Source organism: Ipomoea nil, unplaced genomic scaffold (assembly GCF_001879475.1).
Source record: "Ipomoea nil cultivar Tokyo-kokei standard unplaced genomic scaffold, Asagao_1.1 scaffold1830, whole genome shotgun sequence".
Lineage (NCBI taxonomy): Eukaryota > Viridiplantae > Streptophyta > Magnoliopsida > Solanales > Convolvulaceae > Ipomoea > Ipomoea nil.
Window position 1 is genome coordinate 97,641 of NW_017618258.1, and position 14,461 is coordinate 112,101.

Below are 14,461 nucleotides of genomic sequence, written 5' to 3' on the forward strand. Positions count from 1 at the left end.
TGGCGACGTGTATCTTTGTTTGCTGGTGTTTTTGATTGCTTGCTTTATTTGGTGTGATCTCTTAATTATGTGTCTAAAGTGCATAAGTGTGTTACATGTTAAACTGTTTGGTTATGAGGTACATTATCAGGTCTTGTGGCAGTCGGGTTGGAGGTTGTATGGGGATGGAATGTTTTTGAGGGGTGGTTTGTTCTTTGGAGCTGCTTCTGATTCTGATCCAGAATCTGATAGGATTAAACTGTAAGCAAGTATACTCAGGCTTTTAATAAAACCTTGTTTATATTATAGCCTTCAAGTATATTTGTAGTCATGTGTTTTGTCAACTAATTGCCAAATGGGGAGATTGTAAGTGTAATAAATGTTACACATTGGACCCTTTAGGTTGGCTTAATTAGTTGTCAAAATTGTGAAGTATTTTTTATTCTGGATCACGGTAAGGTCACACTCCAGTTAGCAGAATACTCCTTCAAAGGTTGTTCTCTCAAGACCCTATTATTGTGCTGTTCTAAATCATGTGGTGCTGCTTCTCTTGAGGACTTGGTAGCAGCACGATTTCATATAAGGAGGTTCCTTTTTTCACCTCTATAAAATGCTACTTTCTTTGATTCATCAAATGCGCTTTTTGAAGGGAAAATCTACCATCATCTCCTAGTCCTCCAGTACTATCTATTAATCTAATTCGAGTATTGAAGACACCCACTAGCTGATGGCTTGCATGATCAGTCCATAATGATGATATAAAGTTGATAGGGATAGCTTGTTGATCATCTAGCAGTGGATTGGACTGACATGAGTGGCCCCGCAGATGTAGGAGTGAGGCTCCAAACTGCGTGAACACATCCTGGTGTCTAGTTCCTCTTTTTACTTCTTGTTCATTTTAATTTGTTTCTGGCACAGAAGCTAACTCTAATCCAGATTAATATTCGAATATAAAACTTAATAGGAACCATAAGAGAAAGTCTTGCATTCAAGATCCACTTGTTTTTTCAGAAACGTTACCTAAAGTAGCAATTCAAAATAAGCTCTTATTTTAAGCTATGAGCTTATGTTGATAACATTAACAAACAGAACTTATAGCTTGTTAGTTACTTAAAATAAGGTATAAGCTCTTAAATAAGCTCTCCCAAATAGACTCATAATCTAACATTCAAAATATGTAAACGTTGAAAACTAACATTTTAGTAACAACAAACTCTCACTCTTTAGTACTAGATGAACCTTCATGGGTGGCCACGATATCGCGTGATACAAGCCAATCCTCACACACCCATCACGGAGATTTGTTTGTTTTTACTCGCAAATTTCACTGCCAGGCCAAATTCTGAAACAAAACAAGAACTCTCGCTCGCATGTTCTCTCAAATTAAGAAGCTAATTGTAAGTGTACAAATTATACACGTAAAAAATCCTTGATATAAATTGACTAATTTAATTATTAAAGGGTTAGAATTATTTAATGTGAAACACTTTATGTTATACGCTTGGACCATCTCATATTTATGCTGCTCCACAGGTTTGAAATATTGAGCTATTATTATTTTGCATGGAATTAATTATTATGGTCATGGTATATTTCAAGTGAGCAGCACCTGGAGCAAAATGCATGATTATATGGTTTATTATGGCACTCAATGGGTTTATGGAATCAAAACTATAATTAAGGAGTTTATTATTTTTGAGTGGCTTTGGTAATTCTCAAGTGAGTGGATGGCTACTTCAAATCAAATGTGTATGGTTGTGGTTTATCGAAATGAAAGGGATGCTAATATTAAGGATCAAGGTGATGGGTTAAAACAGCTATAAAAGGAAGTCTCTCCAAAGATGAAAGTTGTCATTTTTGTGAACTGCTATATTGAGTGAAATCTACACAAGTGTTATTTAAATTCATCAACTAAATTATGTTATTATTATTATTGTAGTTCAATTCAGGTCTGCACAGACAGTACCTGGTATAGCTGAAGCTTTGCTTGAAGATTGATATGGCATGCACGGTTTAGTCCTGAATAGGTGTTAGGAAGGGTTGTAGTGGTAAAGGCTGAGGGCCATTTGTACTTGCCTCTTGTAATACACCTTGCTGAACATCTATAGTGGATTGGGCAGACGTGAGTTGCCCCGCAGACGTACGAGAAGCGCTCCGAACTGCGTGATCAATCTCTGAGTACTTGTTTTATTTTTATGCTTTTATATTTTGTTATTTATGTTCATTAAATAACCTAATTAATTGATAATGCAATATCTCTTCTACAAACAAGTAGAACATTAAAGGTGTAATTGAATTCAAGACTCACGGAACATTTTCACTAATTAAGGAAGCTTTAGGGAACATTTGGGTTGATATATGCTCATTATCACAAAAGCCTTGACAAATACCAAGTCAGCCACCCAAAACAATTTTGGAATACGTATATTGAATCAAATATATCATTTTGTTATAAATATATCATAAGTGGACATTATTTTTATAACGGATATAACGGTCATTATTAATACCATCATTATGGCTTTATTATGGCTTTTGTATTATATATGTATTGCCATATATTGTATGCCTGATGAAGGAAACAGATGAATGAATACGAGATATTCCTCTTTCTCTCTTATCTCTTTGTTTTTTAACACGTTATCAGCGCTTCGCTCTGACCAAAAATCCTCTGGCCCCTCTCCGGGGAAAACACGCACGGCCTCTGGCGCCAGCGAGCCTCAACCCAAATCCAAAATCTCCCCAGAGAAATATTATGTGCAATTTTTTTATAGAAAAGTAAATTTACTATATTGAAAATATGTCCTCTATTACTCTGTATACTGCGTCTTCGTTTTCCTTCCCGCAAGGCTACGGCGAGAGGTGGTAGACGGAGATCGTAGCGATCGGTTTCCGCAGACGACACCGGCTTTGTAGACGATGATCGGATTCCGCAGACGCAGTCAGCTTCTTCCTCCCAGACGCCGGCAAATCGATCTTCTCTCCGCTCGAGAAGGGCAACCGGTGTGTCCATCACGGCAGTCTGATCTCGCCCGAGGAAGCGTCACGGCTTCTCCCCGTTTGTGGATCTCCCTTCGCGGTGATCTTGACCAGATCAATCGTCGACCCCATCGATCGGAGAGCACCGCGTGAGGCCGGTTTCCCCGCGTGATCCTCGTTCTCTCCGCTCTAGAACTGACCGACGATCAAGACGAGAACAGGTTGGTTTTCGGGGACGAAGACCGAGGGCGGCTGGTTTTGCAGTCCGGTGACCAGATCGAGGACGATCGTTCCTTCCTCTCTCCCTGCTTCCCATTCGTCACGCCCAGAAGGCGTCACGGCCCATCAACCGCCGCCAGCTATTGGCCGACGATTTGCATTTGATGTAGGCTGGAGATCCGTGGCAGACTATATACACGGCCAAAAGATCTTTCTCTGGCGATAAGATCATTGAATACACGGCGAAAAGATCAGCAAATTGGTGAACGGTATTTCTTATGAATTCTACTTATTACTTGAGTATGTTATTGCCCAGTTAAATTTGTGGCCATTTTGGGTTAAAATTATTTGCATAAATTCTGGGGCCTGATTCTGAATATTGCATAGCTTCATATTCCTTTTGCCTATTACACCTACGTACAAAGTTAATATGTTGTATGAGTGCAAAGTTAATGGTTAAATGCGAGCAAGAAAGAAATTTGGCTCTTTAGAATGAGTACTAGCTTGCAGTGCATGAATAGAAGCTCCACATAGAAAGCAATGCCTTGGAATTCTTCTGTTATTGCTGGCTATCCCAATATTGCTAGTTTTGCTGTACGTGTAAAATTTACAGTACACAACATGTGATTATCTATGTCACTGAGGCCCAAGTACTCATACTCCATTTTTAATACTCTCAAGAGATATATTAATAGTTAATGCATATGGCCCTTTGTGATGTATATGATATATACATCCATATCCGTATCTGAGCAAGAAAATATCTATACATATATTGATGTGATGGATGTTTTTAGATCTATATATGCAACTGGCCAGAATTTTCTGAAAACAATCTATATGGAATATAATTGAGCTAAAATGGGTGATTACCTCTATGGTTTTCTTTTACTATGGTTATTGTTCATCGATGATACTAATCATTTGCTATAGGCCATAGAGGTAGAGATTTATCTCATATCTTAAATCTTAAACATAGCATTGCCTAGAAGGTGAATTCATAGCTCTAATTATATGATAATAGCACTAGAACAATTTCTATGACTAATGTCAAATTGACTTAATTCTGATTTGGAAGTCAATGATTATTTGTCCAAATTCATGCATATTGATGGTGTTAGTTTTTATCATAAAATTATATGGCATGAGTCTTGAATCTTGAATATCTCAAATCTGAGTATCAAAACAAAATAATAGTGCATATTTTCAATATAGTTTTGCCCAGAAAGTAAACACTTAGAGCACTAATATTTTTTTTTGACACATTTTGTTCTAAACCATCAGTTATGAATATTTGATCTAAAAGGATCTATAGACCCTAAGTCAATCCCTGAAGGATATTTGGTGTATGCGGGTCTAATTGTCAACTATGATGGTCATATTGTACTCCAGTACATAAAATATTATACTAAGTATTTTGAATGTTTTTTTATAAGAAACCAAAAACTTAGTTTTTTTTTGTGGGAATATACTCTCTGAGTTTTTTTAAACCTTCCCTACTTGACCATGTATTTGATCATTACTGGGCTACTTTCTAATAAGGTCTGGAAGACCTCAAATGGGATTGATCTTTAAGGTGCCTAATGGCTCATGAATGAAGTTTGCAATTTCTATTTCTAATGCTATGCTACTCTCCAAAAGTCAAAATTGACTCACTTCATGTTGGTTTGTCTGAAGCAAACAAATTGTATTCTTTTTACACAGCAATTACTGCTTGAAAATTCTGACCGGCGCAATTTGAAATTAAATTCGTGAAAAATACTTCTTGAACTCCTTTTGGCATTAATTTTTTTCTGGAGAACCTCGACTCGTGATATTTGATTTCTGTAAAAATATTTTGTTAAAAATATGATTTGGTTATTCCAGAAAAATTTGTAAAGTTTTGGCAGTGTGCTGCCAATTATTTTTCTGCCTGGAGTAATGTTGGGAAAATTTTCGAAAAAATACTTCTTGAAAATTTTTATGTACGTTCTAGACTTGCTGAACTACATATTTGCAAAATTTTGTGTCAAAATGTGTTGCCCTTTTCCCCAGAAAATTCTGCAATCCAGGTCAAAATTCTGGAAATTTTCTGCCGTTTTCAGCTTGTATATCTTGCTATTTTGTGATATTTTCATGCTTGTATGAAACTATGAGATAAAATGTGAGCTTGCTTGGAAAGTGCTGTTTTTGACTCCATGAAATAGGAATGAATCGGCCCAGCAGCAAACATGTGCTCATTATTCTTCGGCGAACGGTACTTCTCTCATTTTTCTAATTTATGAATTAATAAACAATATCTCTTGTCATGTTATGCCTTGTGTGTCCCAAACATGATACTCTTTATTTAATGGATGTGCATGACGCAATTGAGAGTTTGGTGTCCAAGACATAAGGGACAATTATATCACATGCTATTGCATGCTTCTCTTTAATTGACAACTTTTAGCATATAATCTCTTGATTAGGCTCATATAAGAGCTTTTGTAATTTCTTGTTGGCAATTAATTATTTTTTATAGGTCATAGCTATTGAGATTCATCACCCAACTTATAAGTGTGGCAATAGCATGAATTCTCAATATGGTTAGGTTGCACCTGTCGTTGCTAAACCTTAGCTTGCATGTGATAATAGTTAAATGCTAATGCTAGTTTCTGATATAGAAACTTTTTGACATGAGATTTGGGCATATGATATTTAAATTTATAGCCCTCATTGTTTTGTATATTTATTTGCCCAGAAGGTATATTAAGGATTTTAATTCTCTAAGTCATCCTTTTAGGATGAATCTTGACAATGAATTCTTGACCAAAAATGGTCAACCTATCCCATCAATCCCCGAAGGATTGCTTGACGTTACTATATGAGTCAAGTTTTTTTAAGTCTAACTCATTGCATATCACAAATTAATGCCTCATGGATTGCTATACCCCTTTTTTTTCACCTAGTACATGGTTTCAGAAGTAACATTTCCCTATCTGCGTTATTTTTTTTTTTTTTTGCGCAGTCTATTTTATATCACACCACAATGTACCTCTAAAGGGCTATCAAAGAAACCTCCGTCTATTGATTAAATACCGAAAGCCCATGATAGGGGATCAATACATATAATTGGGTAAGTTGACTGCATTCCTAATGAAAATTGTTTCTCGGCATTAGGGGCGGATAATATACTAGTTTTTAATGGAATGCCAAGAAATTTCATAAAATGAAAAGATCTTCATTATCTAAATCCACGTACTAGTTAGTCTGAACTAGAAGTTCAAAAGATAATCTATTTGCGATATTAGCAAATAATCTGCCAAATACATCTATTGATCATACCGGTCATAAAAGAGTTACTAGGTTCTATGTACCTTCCCCAACATGGACCAAATATATCTACCGATACTCCTTGACGCCAGAAGTGTAGGAGATCTATCGATGAAAAAGATATGAATCATAATACTAGATCTAGTAAAGAAACATTGTCACTCTTGAAATAAGCTTGAACAATTAAAGTCCTGCAGACATTCGTCCAGAAGACGAAAAATCCTAGTAAAATTTATAGGTGCGCCAAACAAACGTAATACTAGGGATGTGGAATGACCAAATCAAAATATCTTTAGGGAAATGTTTAGAATCTGGTTATTTTAAAAAAAAAAAAAAATTGCCATTAACTTTTACAAACATGGGAGACATTTATAAAGAAGGTTATAGTTGTCGACAACACAATTGCCATTACAAAATGCTCGTCATATGATAATCTGGATCCAGAGTTAGGCACCGAAAGTGTCATGACTATTTAACATAAAAAGGAGCAATTAAGACATAGCTCGACTCGCTAAAATGAATAAGTCCTCTTTAACAATACACCGTTAAGCGTTAACCCTGAATGTTACAAATGGGTGTGTGCATGAAAGAGAAGTAAGAATAACGAGGTGATAAGATATGAAGCGAGTCTGTAGCCTATGGGTTCGCGCAGAGACCCTTAATTGATTTTAGTTAAATATACTCTCCCATAGTACATGGCATTAAGTTCCGCTACACAATACAATTGGCAGAATACTAAATTTAGATATGCAGTTAAATTTATCTTGAGAAATCCTGGATGGATTCATAATTCTCGAATTGAGGATTTATTTAAGTATTATTATGTGTCATTATTTACTCTTTAAAGGGTTACGAATGGAGTTAATATCCTCATTGAAGGAATAATATGTACCATTGTGTGCTCGATAAAAGGTTGATAATGAACTTATTTATTATTTATTATCTCAGTCAAGATTGATGGTGTAAACATCAATGAAATATATAAAGAGCTTGATAATGTCAGTTCATGTTTAAAGACTGAGACTTTTGAAATAAAAAGCTTGTGAAAGCTATAAGTATTATCTCGACTTGAAGATCGAGTTTTTCTTTGAAGATTTTTTTTTTATATACACCAGTCAGTCTACATCTAAAAATGCTTTTTCACATGTCTATATGCATATAAGTGTCATGTTTTTATCAAACTAAAGGTTGCCTAATAACCTCTTGAAGCAGATAAGGAACCTTTTTGGACTCGAAGTCCCTTACTTCATTATCGTTGGAGCACCATTGTAGAACCAAAAGTTCCATAATCGCAACATATTTGCGATGAAATTGCTAGCAAAATTTAGTGCTCTCCTTACAAATGAAGTACTTGAATAATGATTAACATATCCTCTGGTATCTTCGAGATACAAAGACATGACATTTATGTAAGAAACCATGATACGGTTTTAATAGGCTACTTGGGTACTGGCTGTTTTATTTGATCCACGCAATGCCAAGTCTAAACTGGTTTATACAATGAATTTTCCTAAATGTTCAAGATGAGGACAATAATACTTGTGTTGCACAAATGTTATATGAGTTCTAGAAGAGCCATAAGATTATTAGATATTTACTCCAGTGACAATCCAGAAGATTTGTCCAATCCATTTTTTCAAATTTTTGAAATATATGTAGAACTTGAAGATTGTTATCTTCAGGGGGAGACGGGAAGTACATTTACTCGAATCAATCTGGAAGATTGAATGTAAAATCCTAAAGATTAAGTCATAAAAGACTAACAGTTGCGCACTATTTGCAACACATAAATACATAAATATCATGTACTCTTTTTCTCACTAGTTTTTTTCCATTGAGTTTTTCTAGTGTGATTTTTAACGAGGTATGAGTATGATATAATAATGTAAATGAGGAATGTTGCAAAATAATTGCTTCAGTAGACAAACTCCAAAATCCTGAAGATTATGTTGATTATGCCTTGAAAGTTCACGGTTGTACTCTTTTTCCCTTAACTAAATTTTTCCCACAAGATTTTTCTTAAGTTAAGGTTTAATGAGGCGACCAATACAATATATGTTTTTACATGTATCATGTACTTTTTTCTTCAATTAAGTTTTTCCCACGTGATTTTCCTAGTAAAGTTTTTAATGAGGCATGAATATATTTTTTATTGTACTCTTTTCTTGTCAAGGTTTTTCCCACAGGGTTTTCCTAGCAAGTTTTTAACGGGATAAAATTGTGATCAAATAATGTCCAAGGGAGAGTGTTATAAATATATCATAAGTGGACATTATTTCTATAACGGATGTAACGGTCATTATTAACACTATCATTATAACTTTATTATGACTTTTGTATTATATATGTATTGTCATATATTGTATGCTTATGAAGAAAACAGATGAATGAATACGAGATATTCCTCTTCCTCCCTTATCTCTTTGTTTTTAACACATTTCACAACAACAACTACGTATAATAATATTGAATCAAATTTAGTGCAGAGGATTGTAATACAAGCTAAGGACCTACCACTTAAATATATTATATCATCTCAAGCAAAAAAAAAAAAAAAAAAAACTGCATCATATCGTCTTCCCCTGAGGGAAACTAATCCGTTATGTATCTATATATGTATATCAGCGGAACCTTACGACAACGGAGGAAACATCGTCGGTACTCTTCCTGGAGATGGCCTCAACGTTAAGGTGCTTGGCGGCTGTCCGAGGATCTTTTATACCTCTAACGCACTTCACTGCATCTTCATTCGACATTACCTGCACCGCCATATATCATATAATGCATATAGATCAAACCAGACTGAATCCAATCAATTAGTTATTCTAACCCATGAACTTATAGGCCGGGACTCTTAACAATTATATATTATACACAAGATCCAACAATTGATGTGGAAACAAAATGAAAATTGCATGAATTGAATTGATGAAGAAAACATATATGCATGCAAATTGACCTTCCATATTCCATCACTTGCTAGAATAAGAAACTCAGTTTGATCATCTATGGCCTCTGTCACCACATCTGGTTCTGAACTAAGGTGCTCCTTCAAGCTCTTGTCACCAAATGCCCTTGCTACTGCCAACTGCCCATCCACTCGTGGAACATCCCCTGATAATATATATATATACTCTAATATATTAACGCATAACCAAGCTATAAAAACATGCATATTATTGCATCTCAATTGCAACGGTCTTTGTTACGACCTCAATAGAATTGTACGTAACTTTAAGAAATTTTTCATAGACTTTTAATGTGTTAAGGGAAAGTGATAAATGATTCAACCGCAATTTTCTTAAAAGGCCAGACTTATTTGAATTTACTCATAATAAGACGTACTTAACTTTATAAATTTTCCCCAAAAGAATCCCATAATCTTGCATTCTTTGATTAATGGAAAAGCTACAACAACAACAATTATTTGGGAGTGCGTTCTAGGTAAAAATTGTCTTATAACTTAAAAATAAAATATTATAAAAAGGTAAAAGTGTAAAACAGTATAAATTAAGTTGTCTATAATTGACTGATTGACTCAAATTAAGAAAGCTAATTCAAAAATCAGTTTGACACTTTGTAAATATACTAAACTAATTGCCAGATGAACTCGATTAGGTTGTCCTTACTGCATTATCTTGGACTCTATAACTATTAAAAAAAAAAAAAAAGCTACCATATAATCCCATTTGAATAAATTATGTAAATTCCCATGAAACAACACATGACAATATATATAGGTAGATGAGAGATTGAGAATTCAACTTATGACATTCTAAATGAAAGTTGAAGGTTTTCGTGATTTTTCATATATATATATATATATATATATATATATATATATATATATACCTGGAAAGTTTGAGACAAAACCACCTCTATCCTCAATAACCTTCTTCTCTCTTTCAGGCTCATGATCCACCGACAGCTGTTTGGCTACCCCATTCTTGCAGATGACGGCGCGTGAGTCGCCGACGTTGGCCACGATCAGTTTCCGACCATTGATTAGAATCGCCGTGACGGCCGTGGAGCCTCCTTTCCCCAACTCCGCCGCCTTCTCCAAAATCGTGGAATCTGTAATGCGATATGCTCTTCTGATCGCACTCTCCGGTTCAGACCAGAAGTTTGGCTGCTCCATTCGTCATCAGAAATTAATTAATTAAATAAACTCAATCGATGTTGAGAATTATTGAATGGAATCATAGATTTAGACGATTTACGTATAGTACCTCGTTTAGGATGTTGTCGAAGAGGTGAGATCGAAGGTAATTGGGGACCTCTTGGCTTAAATGGCCGTCGAAGATTGCGAAGAGGCCGAGTTCGTTTTCATCGTCAACTTCCTTAAACTGTGCGAAAACATAGTCTTCCATGGCATGACGCATCTTTCCTTCCACCAAATGGTAGCCGTGTTTTATGTTCTCCGACATCCTGCTTCTCCCCTTCCCCGCCTCTTGTGCACCTGAACCCACCTTCATTTTCCCTTGCTCTACTGATTCCGAACTTCCCTACACAATTCAATACATACTTCACACAGTTAAACTGACCTGCTCAATTTCCTATGTACGTATATATGTGTGTGTGTGAGACATACCTTGTTGTTATGGAGGATTTGATTGGAAGACATGATATGATGGAAGATTTAGAGAGAAATTAGCAGAAGAAAAGTATATATGAAAATAGCTAGCTAGCTAGGAATGCAAAAAGCTAAGCTAAGGTTCCAAAATAGGTAAGCTATAGATGGAGCGAGAAAGCTAAAGGGGGAAAAGAGAGAGAAAATTAAAGAAGAGGGTGACAAGTGTATAGAAAGGAGATGACGAGGTTTGTAGGGTTGACACGACCCCTCTCCGCCGCTTTTCTTGCGCCTTTCACTGATATATTGGATATGTATCTCAAAAACTACACGATCCAACATAACTTGTGACAAAGTCCCAACAACAATATAATCAACTAAGTTGTCATTTTTCCGAAGAAGCTCACTGATTTATTAAGCAATATATATAAGAAGAGATTAAGGTTCAAATTTAGACAATAATAATGTGTAAATATATTATACTTAAAGTAATTAAGGTTCAAATTTCGACAATAATAATATGTAAATTATACTTAAAGTAAACAGATTTTTTAGTTCTGATTGTCCATATTTGATTAAGTATGAATAAATGAATATTTGATTGTCCATATTTGGTTCATACTTTTTAGATAGTTTTATGCATTCAATCGCATAATATTAAGTTTAATCTGAAACACAAAGAATCAATAACGCCTGGCAAATTATGTTGTGCATCCGTATGCACCATGCATGGTGCATACGGATGCAAAAACGACGTCGTTTTATTAAAAACGCGCGTCTCCCCTTAAAAAAAAAAAATCAGGTTCGATTCCCAGTAACAACATATGAACTAAAATTCCATAATCGATGAACTAAAATTCCAGAATCTAATCTATGAACTAAAAATTTCAGAATAAATGAACTAAAATTTCAGAATCGATGAACTACAATTCCAGAATCGATAAACTATAATTCCAGAATCAATGAACTAAGGGAGGGTGTATTCAATCATGACTTTTGTAGAGTTTTAAAGACTTTTAAAATGATAGATTTTAATAAATTTTGATTGACTTTCATAGAGTCGTTCAAAACTTTTTAAAACTTTATAAGACTCTATAAAAGTCTATATAAAAAACATTCATAGACTTTTATCAACTTTTTATTTTAAAAAGTCTACAAAAGTCATTGAAATTCTTAATTGAATACATCCTTACAAACTTTCAATGATTTTGATTATTATCATTTATAATTTTCTTACAAAACATTTATAATATATCATAAAATTCTTCTTATTAAATAGTTCTTCACCCACATCAACATTCTCAACATTATTATTTTTATCCATAGTATGTTGAGACTTCTAATTACTTTTATATATATATATATATATATATATATATATATATATATATATATATATATATATATATATATATATATATATATATATTAATAAACATCAACAAAAAAAAAAACTATTTCATTAGAAATTCATAACAATATTGAACAATAAAATTTAAAATAAACGAATTGATCAAATTAAATATTTAAAAATATAATTACAAGTTGCATAAAACAAAAAATAAAAATCTAATATTAATAATATATATATAAAAATTATACTTGATATATTGCTAGGCATCACGCAAAGAACTATTATTTCCAATAGCAATTTGAGACTGAGAACAACAACAAGGTGTTACTGTTAGCAATCACAAATTGTTGTTGCGAACAGTAGTTAGCTATTCGTAGTAACTTGTTGTTAAAAAAAAAAAAGAAAAAATATATATAACGAATATAAACATAAAAAAAAATCAAAATATATAAGTATTTATATGAATATTATGAAACATATACTAAAATTTGACGGTAGAAAAATTTGCTTCTTTCATGTATTTAGGGAGAATTAGAGAAAGTTAGGGATAAAAAATTTATAGAAAAAATAAAAATCAATATAAACAAGCAATAATGAAGTAAAAATAATATTATTTCGAATTTTTAGATAAAGATAGTAAAGTTTAAGAGAGAGAGAGAAAAATTGGTAGATTTAGGTATGAGGAAAATATAGGATAATGAAGAAAAAAATAATTTTATTGAATTTAGATAGGTTTATGAAGTTTAAATAGGGAGAGTTTAAATAGGGAGAGAAAATATTCAAAGTTGTTAGAAAGAAAATTTTGAAATCTTGGGGTTGATGGTTGGATTTCAACTATTTATATTTGAGAAAGAAAAGTCTTCAAAAGTCTTAAAATTGAAAAGTCTACAGAAGTTCATAACTTTTTGAATACCACATAACTTTTAAAACTTTTTAAAAGTCTTAATCGAATACCATACGACTTTAAAAGACTCTTTAAAAATCTTGATTGAATACCGCCTGACTTTTAAAGACTCTCTAAAAGTTTGAATTGAATACCTCCAAACTTTTAAAGTTCATAAAATTCCATAATCTATGAACTAAAATTCCAAAATGAATAACATAATGTTGTTGCTGGGAATCGAACCAGAATTTTTTTTTTAAAGGGAGACACATGTTTTTAATAAAACAACATCGTTTAACTACTCATAACACCTCCACTAAGGCTCAAACTCACAACCTTCCAAATAGAAATCCAACCCAAGTACCATTAAACCACACAATCTTGGTATATATTTTTGGTTTGATATTATTAGAATTTGTAAATTCAATTTATTTCTCACAAGTTTGATTTTATGCATTAAAACATTTTGTCATGGGCTTACCGTCTGAATCTTTCAAAATACTGATTCATTATTTTATTATTCAAAGTTGTGTCTTTTTGGTTTGGGCTCATATTAGTACTTTGAATATTAAATTTTATATTTTCAAATTAAGCTTGTATTTAAATTGCTTTAACTTATGCAATTTATTTAGAATATATGAGTTTAATGTTTAATTTTATGCATATTTGTCCTAAGCATAATATTCTGTTTTAAATTATGCAATTTTTTTATTATGTCTTTAGCAATGCATACTTTGGGATGGAATTATATTAGTTCCTTATTAAGTTGGACTTATGCATAAACTTTAGTTACGGTAGTGCTTGAATTTAAACACGTTTAGTCTGTTAATTTAGTTCATCATTTAAGCTTTAATCATAGGTGAATCATACAGTTTTCTGCCGTATACCCTACACTTTTAGGGTCATACCCCCAAATAGTTTTACACTAAGTATATATGAATCGTGGAGACATACTAATTTTAATGGCCATAACTTGAGAACATCTTGTGCAACTAGTCTCCTTAAATTGATATTCTATCTAAGGAATTGGTTTTCAGTGAAACTTAGTCTCTAACCACCTTTCCTTGGAGTATATTTAGATTTTCCCATCACAATTTGGTATAATCTGTTTGTCAAAAATTTGAGTATTCATTGTCAATGTGATTTGATTTCGGTTCATTAAAGAATAGCCATAGCATCTTTAATT

At 33.2% G+C, this 14,461-nt stretch overlaps 1 protein-coding gene across 3 annotated transcripts; it reads right to left on the bottom strand.

The window, feature by feature from the left end:
* Positions 1–8,912: 8,912 nt before the first annotated feature.
* Positions 8,913–11,238, bottom strand: LOC109192684 (probable protein phosphatase 2C 39). 3 transcript variants are annotated; one of them, XM_019343379.1, is made up of 5 exons: positions 11,060–11,238; positions 10,698–10,973; positions 10,321–10,597; positions 9,428–9,582; positions 8,913–9,227 (listed from the first exon to the last, which is right to left on the bottom strand). In XM_019343379.1, the coding sequence occupies exons 1-5, from the start codon at positions 11,090–11,092 to the stop codon at positions 9,090–9,092; spliced, it is 879 nt and encodes a 292-aa protein (XP_019198924.1). In that variant the 5' UTR covers positions 11,093–11,238; the 3' UTR covers positions 8,913–9,089. The 3 variants fall into 3 exon arrangements, with proteins under 3 accessions (XP_019198924.1, XP_019198925.1, XP_019198926.1); XM_019343380.1 differs by having other exon boundaries at positions 10,698–10,983; positions 11,079–11,237; XM_019343381.1 differs by lacking the exon at positions 11,060–11,238 and adding an exon at positions 11,013–11,017.
* Between the last annotated feature and the right edge of the window lie 3,223 nt (positions 11,239–14,461).